Below are 14,386 nucleotides of genomic sequence, written 5' to 3'. Positions count from 1 at the left end.
AAGCTAAATGTGATAGTTGTAGGGGAACAGATAGAATCCTTTGTAAGCAGAATGGAGAGTTCTACATGGCATATTTCCTGCCTGGTGCTGAGGTGAGGAACATCTCAAACCAGCTTAAAACCATATTGGTGAGGGAGGAGGATCTAGTTCTAATGATTCATGTTGGGAGCAACAATATTGGGAAGATTAGACAAAAGGTCCTGTTTCGCAACTAAATTGAAGAGCAGGACCTTGAAGGTTGCGTATCGGGACCAGTGGATTATTAGCTGATTCATGTGTCAATTGGCATAGGGATAAGGAGGTGAAGATGTAGTTGAAGGAATGCTGGGGAAAGAGGGTTTCTATTTAGTGTGACATTAGGACCAGTATTGAGACAAGAAGCAACTACCATTAGAATGGGCAGCATCCTTTTTATTCGTACAAGGATATGGGCATCATTGGCAAAGCTATAATTTACAGCCCATCGCTAATTGCTCTTGAGAAGAAGATGGTGAGCTGCTTTCTTGAAGCACTGCAGTGAGAGTGGTGTAGGTACACCCACAGGGCTGATAGGAATGGAGTTCTGTGTTTTTGACTCAGTGACAGTGAAGGAATGGTGATAAAGTTCCAAGTCAGGATCTTGAAAATGAAATGAAATGAAAATCACTTATTGTCACAAGTAGGCTTCAAATGAAGTTACTGTGAAAAGCCCCTAATCGCCACATTCCGGCGCCTGTTCGGGGAGGCTGGTACGGGAATTGAACCGTGCTGCTGGCCAGCCTTGGTCTGTTTTCAAAGCCAGTGATTTAGCCCTGTGCTAAACCAGCCCCTAGGATCTTGTGTGGCTTGGAGGGGAATGTGAACGTGCTGGTGATGCTCCTGTATATATACTAGTATATATTCTAGATGGTAGAGGATGGCCCTTTTTGGTTATTGGCAGGTGCATCTTGTTGATGGCACATACCCGAGGCACTGTGGGCTGGTGGTGGAGGTAGTTAATGTTTAAGGTGCTGGATGGAATATGAATCAAACAGGCTGCTTTGTCCTGGATAGTGTCGAGCTTCTTGAGTGTTGTGGAAGTTGCATTCATCCAGACAAGTAGAGAATATTGCATAATACTTCTGATCTGTGCTTTGTAGATGGTGGACAGATTTTGGGGAGTCAGGAGGTGAGTTACTTGCAATATAATTCCCAAACGCTTGGTAGTTTTTATGTATTTAAATGGCTGGTCCAGTTAAGCTTCTGGTCAGTGGTTACTCCTAGGATGTCGGTGATGTCCCTGAACTGAACTGAGGCCAGGGTCTTAGGAGTAAGGATAAACAGTAGGAGTTGGGGTAGGCGGTGATGTCACATGACTTTAAACTAGAAAATTGGAGGGAGGGATCAAGTGGTAAAGCTAGTATTAAAAATATCTCAAAAACAAAAGGGAAGAGTGCAGAGTAACAGTGAGAAAGTATACTTTAGGCCCAGTGGATATTGGCAAACCCAAATAAAGGCGCTGAGAGACACATTGAATGAGTTGCAGGTGCAAATTGAACTTGGAGGCTATAGCCAGCTGTCTTTTGATTCAAGGATAATGACTACTCAGGGATGTGAGTTTCTACCATGGCTCTTCATTTGTCTGAACAGGTCGATTCGCAACCCATAAATCTTTGAGCACATCAAGCAGAACATCCCACGAGGTAATAGGATCCAGAGTGCACGAATTGCTTCCTTTTCTTCTCTGCCACCGCTAACCACCATCATTAAACAATTTGACTTCAACTGTAATACAACTCGACAGACAAGTTGTTGCCATTTTGAATGATTGGTAGCGAGTGCTTCCCGGTCACTGATGTCACGGTTGCCGTGCTTCAGGGAGACCTTTGGAGTATTTCAGAAGCATTTGCTTTCTCCTTCCTTGGAATTCTGGCCACTTCAGACTCGAGAAAACAGGATATGGTGGGAAAAACACTTTACAGCCACCCGCACAGTGTTCAGCCTTTCAAAATGGATTTTGCAGGAGTTTTGCCTGAATGCTTGTGGAGCTGGCTTCAAGAAGGAGGGAGTGTACCAGGATTACACCAGGATGATACTATGACTATGTAGATGAAATTACTTCAAAAGTATGTCTTCATTTATAAATCCAGTGGGCTGGGTGAAGCCGTTGATAAGTGGACCCACCTCTCTCTCCCTGACCCCCACCCCATGACAAATCCTGTCTTCGCCAGACCCAGTTGCTGCAAGTCTTCAGGTTGTTGCCCCTCTTCCTCTAATTGTTCATCAACACATGATAACATGTGATTGCTTACAGAGGGTAGATAAGAAGGGAAAAAATAGAAGAAAGCAAATTGGAAGCTGGCTTCCAAATGTACTATTCACACTGGCACAGATTCCTTGTGAGTGCTCCTTTTAAATTCAGCATCTAGTCAGGAAACAAATCTCGCTTTGTTTCACTGAGCATGTTTTCTGCTGAGTGGAACTTGTAACTGGCCCAGTTAAAATTACACCCGGGTTAAAATGCCCTCATCAGTTTCCTGGTTGAATTAATTTCTGAGTCAAGCGGCTCTTTCTGGCTGTTGCATTGTGATGTGAATCTGCTCCACAGTACAACTAGCCATCTCTGGGAGGGTATGTCTGTAAGTCGATTTTCGTAGCTTTAGCCACTTGCCTGTCCTTTTATGACTGGGAAGGTTAGGCTTGGCTAAAATCAGGTTCACATGTTTGAGGTTGTCTGCATGTTACAGCACAAATCACCTATAAAATAAGCTGTTACCGTTAAGAAAACTTCAGTTTTTGTGTTTTGTCCAGGCTTACTGTGAGGAGTACACAAGCAAGTGGAAAAGCGCAAACCTTGATGTTTTACTTTGTCCAGTGCTATGTCCAGCTCTCACTGCCGGATATGCTGGGAAATTAACATGTAGGTAACAAATCAGTGATAATCACTTTGAGAATAAAATGTTATTGTAGGGAATACAATATTTTTACATTCAGTCGGACTGGCAGCGTTCGAAGATAAAATCTGATCGCTAAATGTCCATGGTAAAGGCAACTCATTTGTCCTGTGCATCCAATATCAAATGCAAGACTGTCTGTGTGAAGTTTGCACATTCTTCCTGTGCCTGCGTGGGTTTCCTCCGGATGCTCCGGTTTCCTCCCAGTCCAAAGATGTGCAAGTTAGGTAGATTGGCCATGATAAATTGCCCTGTCGTGTCCAAGGATGTGTAGGTTAGGTGGGGTTATGGGATTACAGGGATAGGGTGGGGGAGTGGGCCTAGGTAGGATGCTCATTCAGAGGGTCAGTGCAGACTCAATGGGCTGTGGCCTCTTTCTGTACTGTAGGAGTTCTATGGAGTATGGGGCCTGGAACCTCATTTTAAAAAGTCCTTGGAGGTCTTTTGTTCTTCCATGCACTTATGAATGGAAGCAGAGTTTACTTCATTGTTTTCAGAAGGTGTAAAACAATCTAAAATTGAACTGTGTGGAGCAGCATTTTACACACGCATGTTAAGCAACAATGGTTAGAGCTTTCTTTGGACTGTCAGAGTTAGATTGACAGCCAAGCAGTGTAAATGTCACTCGATGTAATTCTGATTGTTTTTATGTAATTTCTGTAGTTTAAATGATATTCTGCTGAATATCGAGACCTGGATTGCAAAAGTGACTGAGAGGCACTGTTAGTGAAATAAAAGATCTGACTTAATCTTGACAGAGTTATTGATATTGGGCCATCTGACAGAAACGTCTTAACATTCTTCGAGTCGCTTTTTCAAGTGCGGCCACCGTGTTTTAGGCAAACACAACAGCAACTATTTTACACAAAGTCATGTTGCACAGCGACTATCAGATGAAAGATGACTTAATCTATTTTGCTAGTGTTATTTGTTGAGAGAAGCATCAGGAGCTGAGGGACTTGGAAAATTTGTATCCTCCTTTCAATATTTCAATGAGGTGTAATATGGAATCACTGGAACAGGAAAACTTGACTTGCTTCAAATTGATACAAAAGGGTTCTGGATTAACAAGCCAAGTTCAAAGTGCAGCTTCCATGGGCAAATTCATATTTTTCATGAACCAAAGCGTAATACACAAGGTAATCAGGGAGGTAGTACCCTGGGATGAACAATGGAGCCATTATGCTGCTGATTATCTCATTCAGCATAGTACAAATTTCCCCAAAGCTTTTGGAGCTTTCTGACAGCTGGACAAATAACACTCCTACAGACCATGTATATCTCAGACTGTGAACTATGAATCAGATTTATTAAGAAGTACTATTATTGGCGGCATGAAAAAAACAAAGCATCTTTCACTAGGTTACAGAACTATATTAACTGTAGTTCCTCTTCCAAAGTGGCGGTGATGCTTCAAAGCTTCTCTGGCTCCCTCCCTGTAATGAAACATCCTTGACTCCCTTGTCACCAATACCATTTTGCCTCTGTCCCTCTCTCGGGCTAAACATTACCATTTGCAGTCCTGGCATGTTGTTCATCCAGGAGCAGAGCTTTAAAGCCCAAACTACTTTCCATTGTTAAGGCCATTTATTTTCACACCCACAGCATTGCATTATTTGCGTGATCAAGATTGCCTCCTTTCCCCCCTCGGCCTCTGCGCTGAACAGACTTCTCCTCCCACATGATTTCAACCTCCATCTCAACTCATCAAGCTTTCCCCACTCTTGAAGTGCAGTGCCCTGGTACGCTCCCTTAATCTCTCACTCCATGTAAACTCCTCCACCTGTATTCATGGCCAGCACCGTGCCATCTCACTACCTTAATTCCTAACACCTTGTGACATTCACTTGAGGATCATTTAAAATATTGTGGATAAACATAGTTTTGTTTTCTCCTCTCACAGCTCTAAGCAGCTTCCACATCATTTTCAACCTGTTGGATTTCCCAGCTGGTGTTGTACCAGTTAGTACAGTAACCGAGAAGGATGAAGAGGAGCTGAAGGGATACGTAGGTTACTATAATGATCTCTGGGACAGGAATTTCAAAAAGGTTAGTGCGCCTGATCAGAAAAAACAAGCCTCGATTGAAAAGTCTCTGCAATGAAAGGCTCATATCATGTCCAGAAAGTAGACGATATTAGTCCAAGATACTTTAGCTGTTAGCTCATCTTTGTGTTTTCCTCGCCCCAAGGTTTGGAAGTCCTATCCTGTTAGTTTTTGTTGTACAACCTTCCATCAGCATGTGCCAAATAAACTTGCAACTCATGGAGAGAAACCCGATATTTATTTTTGCTGGAGCTGCCGGAAACCTGGGTTTTCTGGTGGAGTGGGGCTGTTTGCACTGATCCACAGTGACAGCCTCATCCATGCATTCATGTGGAGTCATCTTCCTTGGATTCTGGGAATTCCTGTGTGCTCCCCACGAGCAGGAGAGTGACAGCTCTTTAATACTGGAGCTTTGCACATTCCTGCACCTGTCACAGCAACAACATTAGTTTCAAAGCTATCAGTAATGGCCTTTTGATGAGTGTCGTCACTTCTTGATATTGTTGGTTTCTTGCTGTGCACAGTTCCTTCTTCCTTTTGACTAAGCAACTTATTTGGCTCCTTTCATTTGGTTTCAACTTTACAGGTTGACGGCACCATTTAAAATTCATTGTCTGGCGTAAACTATCCTGTCTTGCGCCTGGGCATTAGCGTTGCTAATTTGGTTGCACTCTCATCTCTTGAGTCAAAAGGTGAGGGTTCAAGCCCCACTCTAGAGCACAAACTGCTAGGTTGGCACTCCAATGTACTGAGATGCTGCTGTCTTTTGGATGAGGTGTTGTTGGCTGTTCCCTCAGGTTGATGTAAAAGTTACCATGAAACTATTTTGATGAAGTGCAAGGGAGTTATCTCCAGCGTTACAGTTAAATGAGAAGACAGTAGAAAACGTTGCTCACTCCTGTACACCTCCAGGAGACCAATCGATAGCCAACATACTCCTCTGCAGCTGGTATTCCCGAAGCAAATCTGATCTCCTTAATGGTCACAATATTGCCACTAAGGGCAGGATTCTCCATTTGGGAGACTAAAGATGCGATTCTTATGCCTTGTTGCGCTCTCGCTTGAGTGAAACTATGTCAGTGAATAGCTGGAGAGGCAGAAAACTAGAACTGTGCCAGGCGCCAAACAGTTAGCGATGCAACCGTCTGCTTCCCTCGGCGAAATCTGGATCTCGCCGTGGCATGGCGAGAAACCAATTATCACCACCTAAAACACTATTTCCATACAATTAATGAGAGCGGCCCCATATCCAACGGCCTCTGATTCATCAGCCTCTCCTGCAAATGGTCATGCTGGTGCCAATTAGTATCCCTTTCGAAAAACATGAACAAGGCAGGGACCCTAGGAGGTGAGTAGCCATCTTCCCTCACAGGAAAAGAGCCTGGGGTACTGCGCTTGCCACCCCAATGCTCGGCGAGGGGTTGCAAACCCTCGGCTGAGGTTGGGGGACCCTTTGCAGGGTCGGCCACCATGGGAGGTTGGGGTAGATAATGGGGGGCAACTGGGAAGCAACAGCATGCGGCACCACCATGCCCATCCCTGGATAGTGTGTACCCATTCCAGGGGCAACCCTTGTCCCTGCCCGTCTGCCCCACCGACCACTCATAACCACCATCGACTGCCGAGGTCTCTGGCCGTTGTGCTGAAAGCTATTGCTAATAGAGAATTGGCAATCGTGGTTAAGTGAGCACTTCACACAACCTAATTGGATCCCCATGGGTGTGCGGGCCATGTAGCATGTGGGAGTCATTGCCTAGCATCCCAATCATACCTTGATGCCTGGACACTGTGCCTGAACACTGCGGGAGGCAACACCACACATGCAGCAGCCAACATCCGAAAACCCAGCCTCTGGGACTCCTCCAATCAGCTATGGACCTGCCGGAGTGTTGCTTACATTGCCTTCTGAATGTTCTGGCTGCACCCCAACGTCTCCATCAGCTCCTGGACAACCTCTTCCAGAGGCTCAGCATCAGGCTGGGACCCAGCAGGGTCCTGGGATCTAGCATACCTCTGACTGCTAAATGGCCTGGGGGTTCCTGCCTCCACCTGATGTGCATCAGCAGCTGTGTGGATCTCACCAGATTGTGTCCCAGAAGCCTGACTTCTAACATTTCCCACCGAGGTGTGTGTATCTGCACTGGTTGATGGTGGGGATGACAGCTGTGATGCCTCGATTGTGTCTTCCTCAGAGCTCCCCTCTGAGGTGGTCTCCTGGGAGGCTGGAGAGGGTGTGACGCTGAATGGGCCTGCGCCATTGGCTAGCGGACCTGTGGGAGAATGGACATGTGGTCAGTGTGAGGGATGGGCCAGTCAGTAATGCAATAACAATTTACATTTGTCAGGTCCTTCAGGTGGAGCCCAGTGGTTCCTCACCTCTGCGGCACCCGCCAGCCTCTGTGTGGGTAACCGTGCTGTCCTCAGCCGCCTCAGTCACCTCCAAGGCTCGTTCTTCAAAGAACATGAGGATTCTTATGTGTGGCACCTGACCGCCAGTCTGGGCCTTCACCTGATAGTTGTGGGAGAGCTTTCCTGAGCAGATACAGAGAAGGTATCGTTAGCCACACATGTGGTTCACAGTGGTGGGAGGAGGGGTATGATCGAAGGGTTGGGGGGGGATTGAAGGGAGGGTTTGGGGGTGTCATTGAGAGTTGGGGGTGGATGCTCGTATGGGACTGAAAGGTCTCGGTGGGGTGGAGGGGCATTGGTGTCTATTCACTCGTGCTGCCTGGTGTAGATTGTTGACTTTTTTCCAGCTATGGAAGCTTGTCCTCCTGGTCACACTCACAGCCGCCGCCACCTTGTCCCAGGCAGCAGTGGCCAGTCTCATGGGCGCTATTGTTGCGAGCTGGCTGGGGTTGACTGTTTAATTGCTGCTTGACCTTGATAGCTGGCGAGCCTTCATTTGCGGCGAGAAGCCAGTGCGGTCTCGAAGTGGACCAGTTAACGTTGAATGGCGTTTCTGGCCTTGCTGGGCTGTGTGCCGGGAAGCTCACCGCAGTTCCCGCTCTCTACCACACTTAGGGCTCGATTCTCCGCTGTCTTAAGTGGAGGGAATTGCAGGCGGTTCGCATTCCCGTTGGATGCGCTATTCGGTAAGGGAGTCAGGACATGCAAATGGGCCAGCACCCTGCTGCCGCCAATTCAGGGCAATTTTCCGACCCAGCGGGCATTCTAACTGTTGTGGCCAGAGTTAGCACTAAAGAGCCTGGCAGCTGGAGCTGTTTTTAAGCGCTCCACTGACCATACTTCAGCCAGGGTGGCTCACAGAAGACCCCCCCCCCCCAACCTTTCGGGAGTCCGAAGTAAACCACAGCTCCTTGCCAGTAAGGAGCAGAGGTACCACATGCTGCTGAATAAAGACATAGAAGATTAGTCCAGACTAATGTGTGGATGGAGAGATGGTGCAGGATGTAGGGCTTTAGATTTCTTGGACATTGAGACCATTTTTGGGGATGGTGGAACCTGTACAAGCCGGACGGGTTGCACCTGAACCAAAATTCCACCGATGTCTTTGCAGGGAGGTTTGCTCGTGCTGTTGGGGTGGGCTTAAACTAACTTGGGCCGGGGGGGGGGGGGGGGATGGAACCCTGACAGGATGGTTCAGCAAGGGGAGATGCACAGCCAAAATTAGAAGAGACGGCAAATCAGTCAGGTAGGTGTAGATGTTATAGGCCAAATAGGTCACGGGGAGTTTCGCAAGATTTGATGGTATTTTAATGCAAGGAGTCTGACGAACAAGGCCCATGAGTTGAGGGCACAAACGACATAATGGGGATATGATGTAATTGCTGTTACTGAGACGTGGTTAAGAGAGGGGCAGGATTGGCAGGTCAATAATCCCAGATTAAATTAAATGAAAATCGCTTATTGTCACAAGTAGGCTTCAAATGAAGTTACTGTGAAAAGCCCCTAGTTGCCACATTCCGGCGCCTGTTCGGGGAGGCTGGTACAGGAATTGAACCGGGCTGCTGGCCTGCCTTGGTCTGCTTTCAAAGCCAGCAATTTAGCCCTGTGCTAAACCAGCCCCTAAATGTAGTTCTACAGGCAAGACAGGGAAGGAGGTAAGAGGTGGGGGTGTCACAATTTTGATCAAGAAATCAATTACAGCAGTTAGGAGGGATAACATCTTAGAAGACTCGTCAATTGAACCCAATGGGTAGAATGTAAAAACGGAAAAGGAGCAATCACATTGCTGGGAATGTCCTATATGCCCCCAAACAGTCTGAGAGAAATTGAAGAGCAGATATGTTGGTAAGTTTCTGAGTAGTGCAAAAGTAATAGGGTAGTGATGGTGGGGGATTTCAACTTCCCCAATATTAACTGGTATAGTCAGAGTGTGAAAGGTTTTAAAGGGAGCGGAACATCCAGGTGAACCTTTTAAGCCAGAACGTAGAAGGTCCTACAAGAGAGGGGGTGGTCCTGGACTTCATTTTAGGTAACGAAGCTGGGCAAATGGTTGAAGTATCAGTGGACAGGCATTTTGGAGACAGCGATCATAACTCCTTTAGATTCAATATTTTCCTGGAGAAGGATAAGGATGGACCTGAATTCAAAGTTCTAAACTGGGGAAGACTGATTAAGATCAGCTATGATTTGGCCAGAGTGGACTGGGAGCAGATTTTGGGTAAATCTGTGACAGAACAATGAGACACATTCAAGAAGGAAATAGGGAGAGTACAGAACCAACATGTTCCATTAAAGAAAAAGAGTGGGACCAAAATGTCATGTGAACCCTAGATATCAAGGGATATACAGCATTGGATAAAGCGAAAAAGGGAGGCTATGTCAGATATCGAGGGCTGAAACAGCAGATGCCTAGAGGAGTATAGAATGCACAAGAGGGATCTTAAAGAGGAAATTAGGAGAGCAAAAAGGGGACATGAAAAAATCCTGCAGGTAAAATAAAGGAAAATCCTAAGTTTTACAGGTGCATTAAGGGTGAAAGGACAACTAGGGAAAGAATAGGACCACAGGGGTAATTTGTCTGTGGAGCCAGAGGATGTAGGTAGGGTTCTAAATGAATACGTTGTGTTGGTATTCACCAGTGAGAGGGTCAATGTGGGTATAGCAATGAGAAAGAAGGATTGTGATAAAATAGAAATTAACAGAACGTGGTCTGACAGGCTTAAAAGTAGATATATCTTCAGGGCCAGATGAAATATATCCCAGGTTGTTGAGTAAGGCAAGGGAAGAAATAACTGACAATAATTTTCAATTCCTCTCTGGCCACAGGAGAGGTGCCAGAGGACTGGAAGAAGCCCCGGGTGTTGTGCTTGTTCGTGAGGAGTTGCAGCGCCTTAGTTTTCTCTGTCCACCATTGCTTCCTAATTTCCCTAGCTATTCTTTGTACCTCCACCTTGGCTAATTGATGAACTCTCCTCTTTGCCTTGCTGGTTATGTCGTTTTGCCAGGTCCGGAGAGCTTTCCTTTTCTTCTCGCTGAGGCCTTGTATTGTGTGATCATTCTCGTGAAACCAGCCTTGGTGTTTCCTGGTCTTGTAGGTGATTGTTTCTTCGCAGCCTGAGATGATGGCTGTCTTCAGCTCTTTCCAATTTTCCTCCACTACATTAGAATGCACTTTGGAGATTTTCGAGAAGACATTGTTGGAAGTTCACTCGCATGCTTTCTTCTTGAAGCTGATAACGTTGATCTTTTTTCTGAACTATTTCTTCACCTTCCACTGGTTCTTCACCTGCCACTGGTTCTGGTGGAGTTTGATGGACGTAGAGGAGTGGATGAGCTAGTGGTCTGTCCAGCACGTCATCTGCACTGGTCATCGTTTTGGTGATGAGAGCATCCTTACAATGGACAATCAAGGCAAAGTAATACATGATGAATGGTAGAACCCTGGGAAGCACCGAGGATCATAGGGTCCTTGTTGTGCATGTACACCAGGCCCTTAAGGTAGAAGGGAAGGTGGATACAGTGGTTAAGAAGGCAAATGGTATACTTGCCTTTTTCAGCCAAGGCATAGAGTTTATGAGCAGGGAGGTTATGCTGGAACTGTATAAAATGTTTGTTAGGCCACAGCTAGAGCATTGTGTGGCAGTTCTGAAATTCACATTATAGGAGGGATGTGACAGCACTGGAAAGGGTGCAGAGGAGATTTACCAGGATGTTGCTTGGGCTGAAGAGTTTTGGATAGACTTGGGTTCTTTTCCATAGAGCAAAGGAGAATGAGGGGGGACATGACTGAGATGCATAAAATTGAGGGGCATAGATAGAGTAGACAGGAAGAAACCTTTCCCCTTGGTGGAGGGATCAATGACCAGGGGACGTAGATTTAAGGGGCAGGGATCGAAGACTGGTGCTCAATGTCTGAATGGGTGGTGGAAGCAGAGACCCTCATAACGTTTAAGAAATATTTAGATGTACATTTGTGATGCCAAGACATAAAAGGCTGTGGGTCAAGTGCTGGAAAATGGGATTAGAATAGTTAGGTGGTTGTTTTTGATTGGCGCAGACTCGATGGGCCAAAGGGTCTTTTCTGTGCTGTAGACCTCTATGACTCTGTGGAGCGAGCAACGGAGCACAAAGGAGGTTACCCTGTATTAAGACATAGTTGAAATATAAATTGCTCTAATCCATTGTGAGAATGACTGGGGAAGCTAATGCTATATGATTTATGTTTATATTTGGTTTTGCCTCTTAAAAACTAATGTAGTTCTATAATAATTGATTATCTCCCAAAATCAATAAAATATTTGCCGTGTAAACAGTTTAAGATGATAATTAATTTGCACAAAGACTTATCATCTCATGTGCATATGATCTTATTTTCTTGTTCCTCTCCTGTGTTCCAGGGTGTATCAGGAGCTGTTGGTCTTCCATTAGCTGTGCAATGTGTAGCCTTGCCTTGGCAGGATGAACTCTGCCTGCGCCTGATGAGAGAGGTGGAAAGAGTTAGTCAAAAGAAGAGGACCATTTAACTACATCAGTCGTTGGAGCAGCCTGGCTGAACCTCCACTCAGATGCTGCTCCACTCAGGGATATCAGGGATACAGTAATAATTTTTGGAATTGGGTGGTTGATATTTAATTTGAGAGTAATAGGTTTAATTTTATGAATTTAAAAGATTGATATCAAGCGATGACATGTTTGACATGTTAGAAAGATGTTGTCTGTGCTCTATTTCTCCATACGCATCATTATAATTTGTAAAACACTGGTCTGTTAAACTGATTGGGAATTTATTGAAATGTAATCTAATACAAAATAAATTGATACTTGGTTCCAGAACGGTAACATCAGGCTTCAGCTTTTTTTTAGGGCTTCTTTCAATTGACAATCAGAAATTACAATATTGGATGTGACTTAGAAACTCACTAATTGGGCGCTTGGATGTTCTTGTTCCTCGAGTGTGTAAGAATTAGTAAAACAATTTGGACTGATTATTTGGGAAAACGCTTAGGCCTGAACCTTGATTCCCAAATATGGGTGGGTTGGGGTTGTGTCATAGGTGAAGAAAAAGCTGGAATAGGAACTAAATCCACTGCTGGACGTACTGGAAATAAGACCGATCTGCTCCCAGGAAGTGTGGGTTCGTCAACAATGATGAATTTAGATAAGGAAAGATGGGAAGAGGCTTAAGCTCCCTCCTTGCCACCGCCTCCCTCCCCCAAACACCCACACCGAGTGCCCGAAGATCAGGAGGGTGGGGCGGAAGTGCAATCAGAAAGAAAGTATTAGATTTCTCAGAAAACTAGAAAGATAGTGCGGCCGAGAACATATTTGTGGTCCATGTATTCCACAGGGCAGCAAGAGACCGATGCATCTTTGGAGACTATGAACCAACAAAACTAATGGTTGGTATAGGACTGCTGCATGTAACACCCTCCACCTCCCTGATGGTAAGGGGGAGGAAAGCTTTGCTGCTCTTGACTTACCTCATACGCAAAGTGTCAGAGAACATAGAACATACAGTGCAGAAGGAGGCCATTCTGCACATCGAGTCTGCACCGATCCACTTAAGCCCTCACTTTCACCCTATCACCGTAACCCAATAACCCCATTTAACCTATTTTTTTGGACACTAGGGCCAATTTATCATGGCTAATTCACCTAACCTGCACATCTTTGGACTGAAAGGAAACTGGAGCACCTGGAGGAAACCCACTCAGGCACGGGGAGAACGTGCAGACTTCGCACAGACAGTGACCCAGTGGGGAATTGAACCTGGGACCCTGGCGCTGTGAAGCCACAATGCTATACACTTGTACTGCCCGTGTCAAGTCTAGATGACGTGGCAAAGTCTCTGGAATAGGAATTGAACACACGACTTTTGTGATTGGGAATGTTATGCTGTCCACTAATAGGAACTGTCATGTTAGTGTCAGGAGGGCAGCCCGGTGGCGCAGTGGGTTAGCCCTGCTGCCTCGTGGTGCTGAGGTCGCAGGTTCGATCCCGGCTCTGGGTCACTGTCCGTGCGGAGTTTGTACATTCTCTTCGTGTTTGCGTGGGTTTCGCCCCCCCAACCCAAAGATGTGCAGGCTAGGTGGATTGGCCATGCTAAATTGCCCCTTAATTGGAAAACATGAATTGGGTATTCTAAATTTATTTTTAAAAAATGTTTAGTGCCAGGAAAGTTCTAGCTGCGGAGTCTTAATTGATAGACTGATAGACTTAATTGATAGACTTTATTCAAGAGAATGTGGCTTGTTGAAAACAAGCAATGATAGGGAAACTACGGGAGGCCTCACACTGCAATTACTGGTTCCCTGGATCTTTCCTAACATCTGTAACACTGTGTGGTGGTATGAATGTGAGCACTGCCATTGGTGCAGAGCATGGGTTTCCCATTGGCTCTGGCTGGTCATGTGACTGCTCACCAATTGGTCGAGAGGCAAGTAGACCCTGCCTCCGAGGCGGGGTATAAGTACCCAGAGTTCCCGGCGGTTGGCCTTACTCTGTAGTCGACCACCGGGCAAACAACTAGCTGATTAAAGCCACAGTTCGGATCCTAATCGTGTCTTGAATCCAATTGATGGTACACCAATTTAATCAGCTAGAGTTCTGGAATGGAGCTACGCATCAAGCCTGACTGCGTCTGTACCAGCCCACATGCTTCAAATGCGTCTGCAATCTTTAAACACTGGCAGGCGTGTTTTAATAGTTACCTGACGACTGCAGCCGGCAAGCCCACCAAGGAGCAGAAACTCCACATCCTCCACTCATGCGTGGGCACATCGGTCTCCGCAATGATCGAGGACGAAGGCGATTATGATGCGGCCATGGAGATTCTCAAAGAACACTTTCTCCGGCCGGTCAACGAAGTATACGCACGGCATCTCCTGACGACTAGACAACAGTACCCTGGTGAGTCCCTTGATGAGTTTTACCAGGCCCTCGCAGCTCTAGGGAGAACGTGCGCATATCTCCACGTTTCGGCGACTGAGCACATGGAACTTTTAATCAGAGACGCTTACG

The 14,386-nt window shown here is 46.0% G+C and overlaps 1 protein-coding gene across 2 annotated transcripts in view; it reads left to right on the top strand.

Annotated features, from left to right (window-relative positions):
• Positions 1–12,205, top strand: part of LOC119964480 (vitamin D3 hydroxylase-associated protein) — an 80,164-nt gene extending 67,959 nt beyond the window's left edge. Inside the window, exons 13-15 of one of the 2 annotated variants that reach the window (XM_038794028.1) lie at positions 2,770–2,878; positions 4,816–4,961; positions 11,764–12,205. In XM_038794028.1, coding sequence (XP_038649956.1) covers positions 2,770–2,878; positions 4,816–4,961; positions 11,764–11,889 — 381 coding nt within the window. In that variant the 3' untranslated portion in view covers positions 11,890–12,205. The remainder of the gene's footprint in view (positions 1–2,769; positions 2,879–4,815; positions 4,962–11,763) is intronic. The other variant, XM_038794029.1, reaches the window with a different exon arrangement.
• Positions 12,206–14,386: the final 2,181 nt, after the last annotated feature.

The sequence above is a fragment of the Scyliorhinus canicula genome, chromosome 4, assembly GCF_902713615.1.
Source record: "Scyliorhinus canicula chromosome 4, sScyCan1.1, whole genome shotgun sequence".
NCBI lineage: Eukaryota > Metazoa > Chordata > Chondrichthyes > Carcharhiniformes > Scyliorhinidae > Scyliorhinus > Scyliorhinus canicula.
This window is presented reverse-complemented; position numbering and strand designations above follow the sequence as displayed.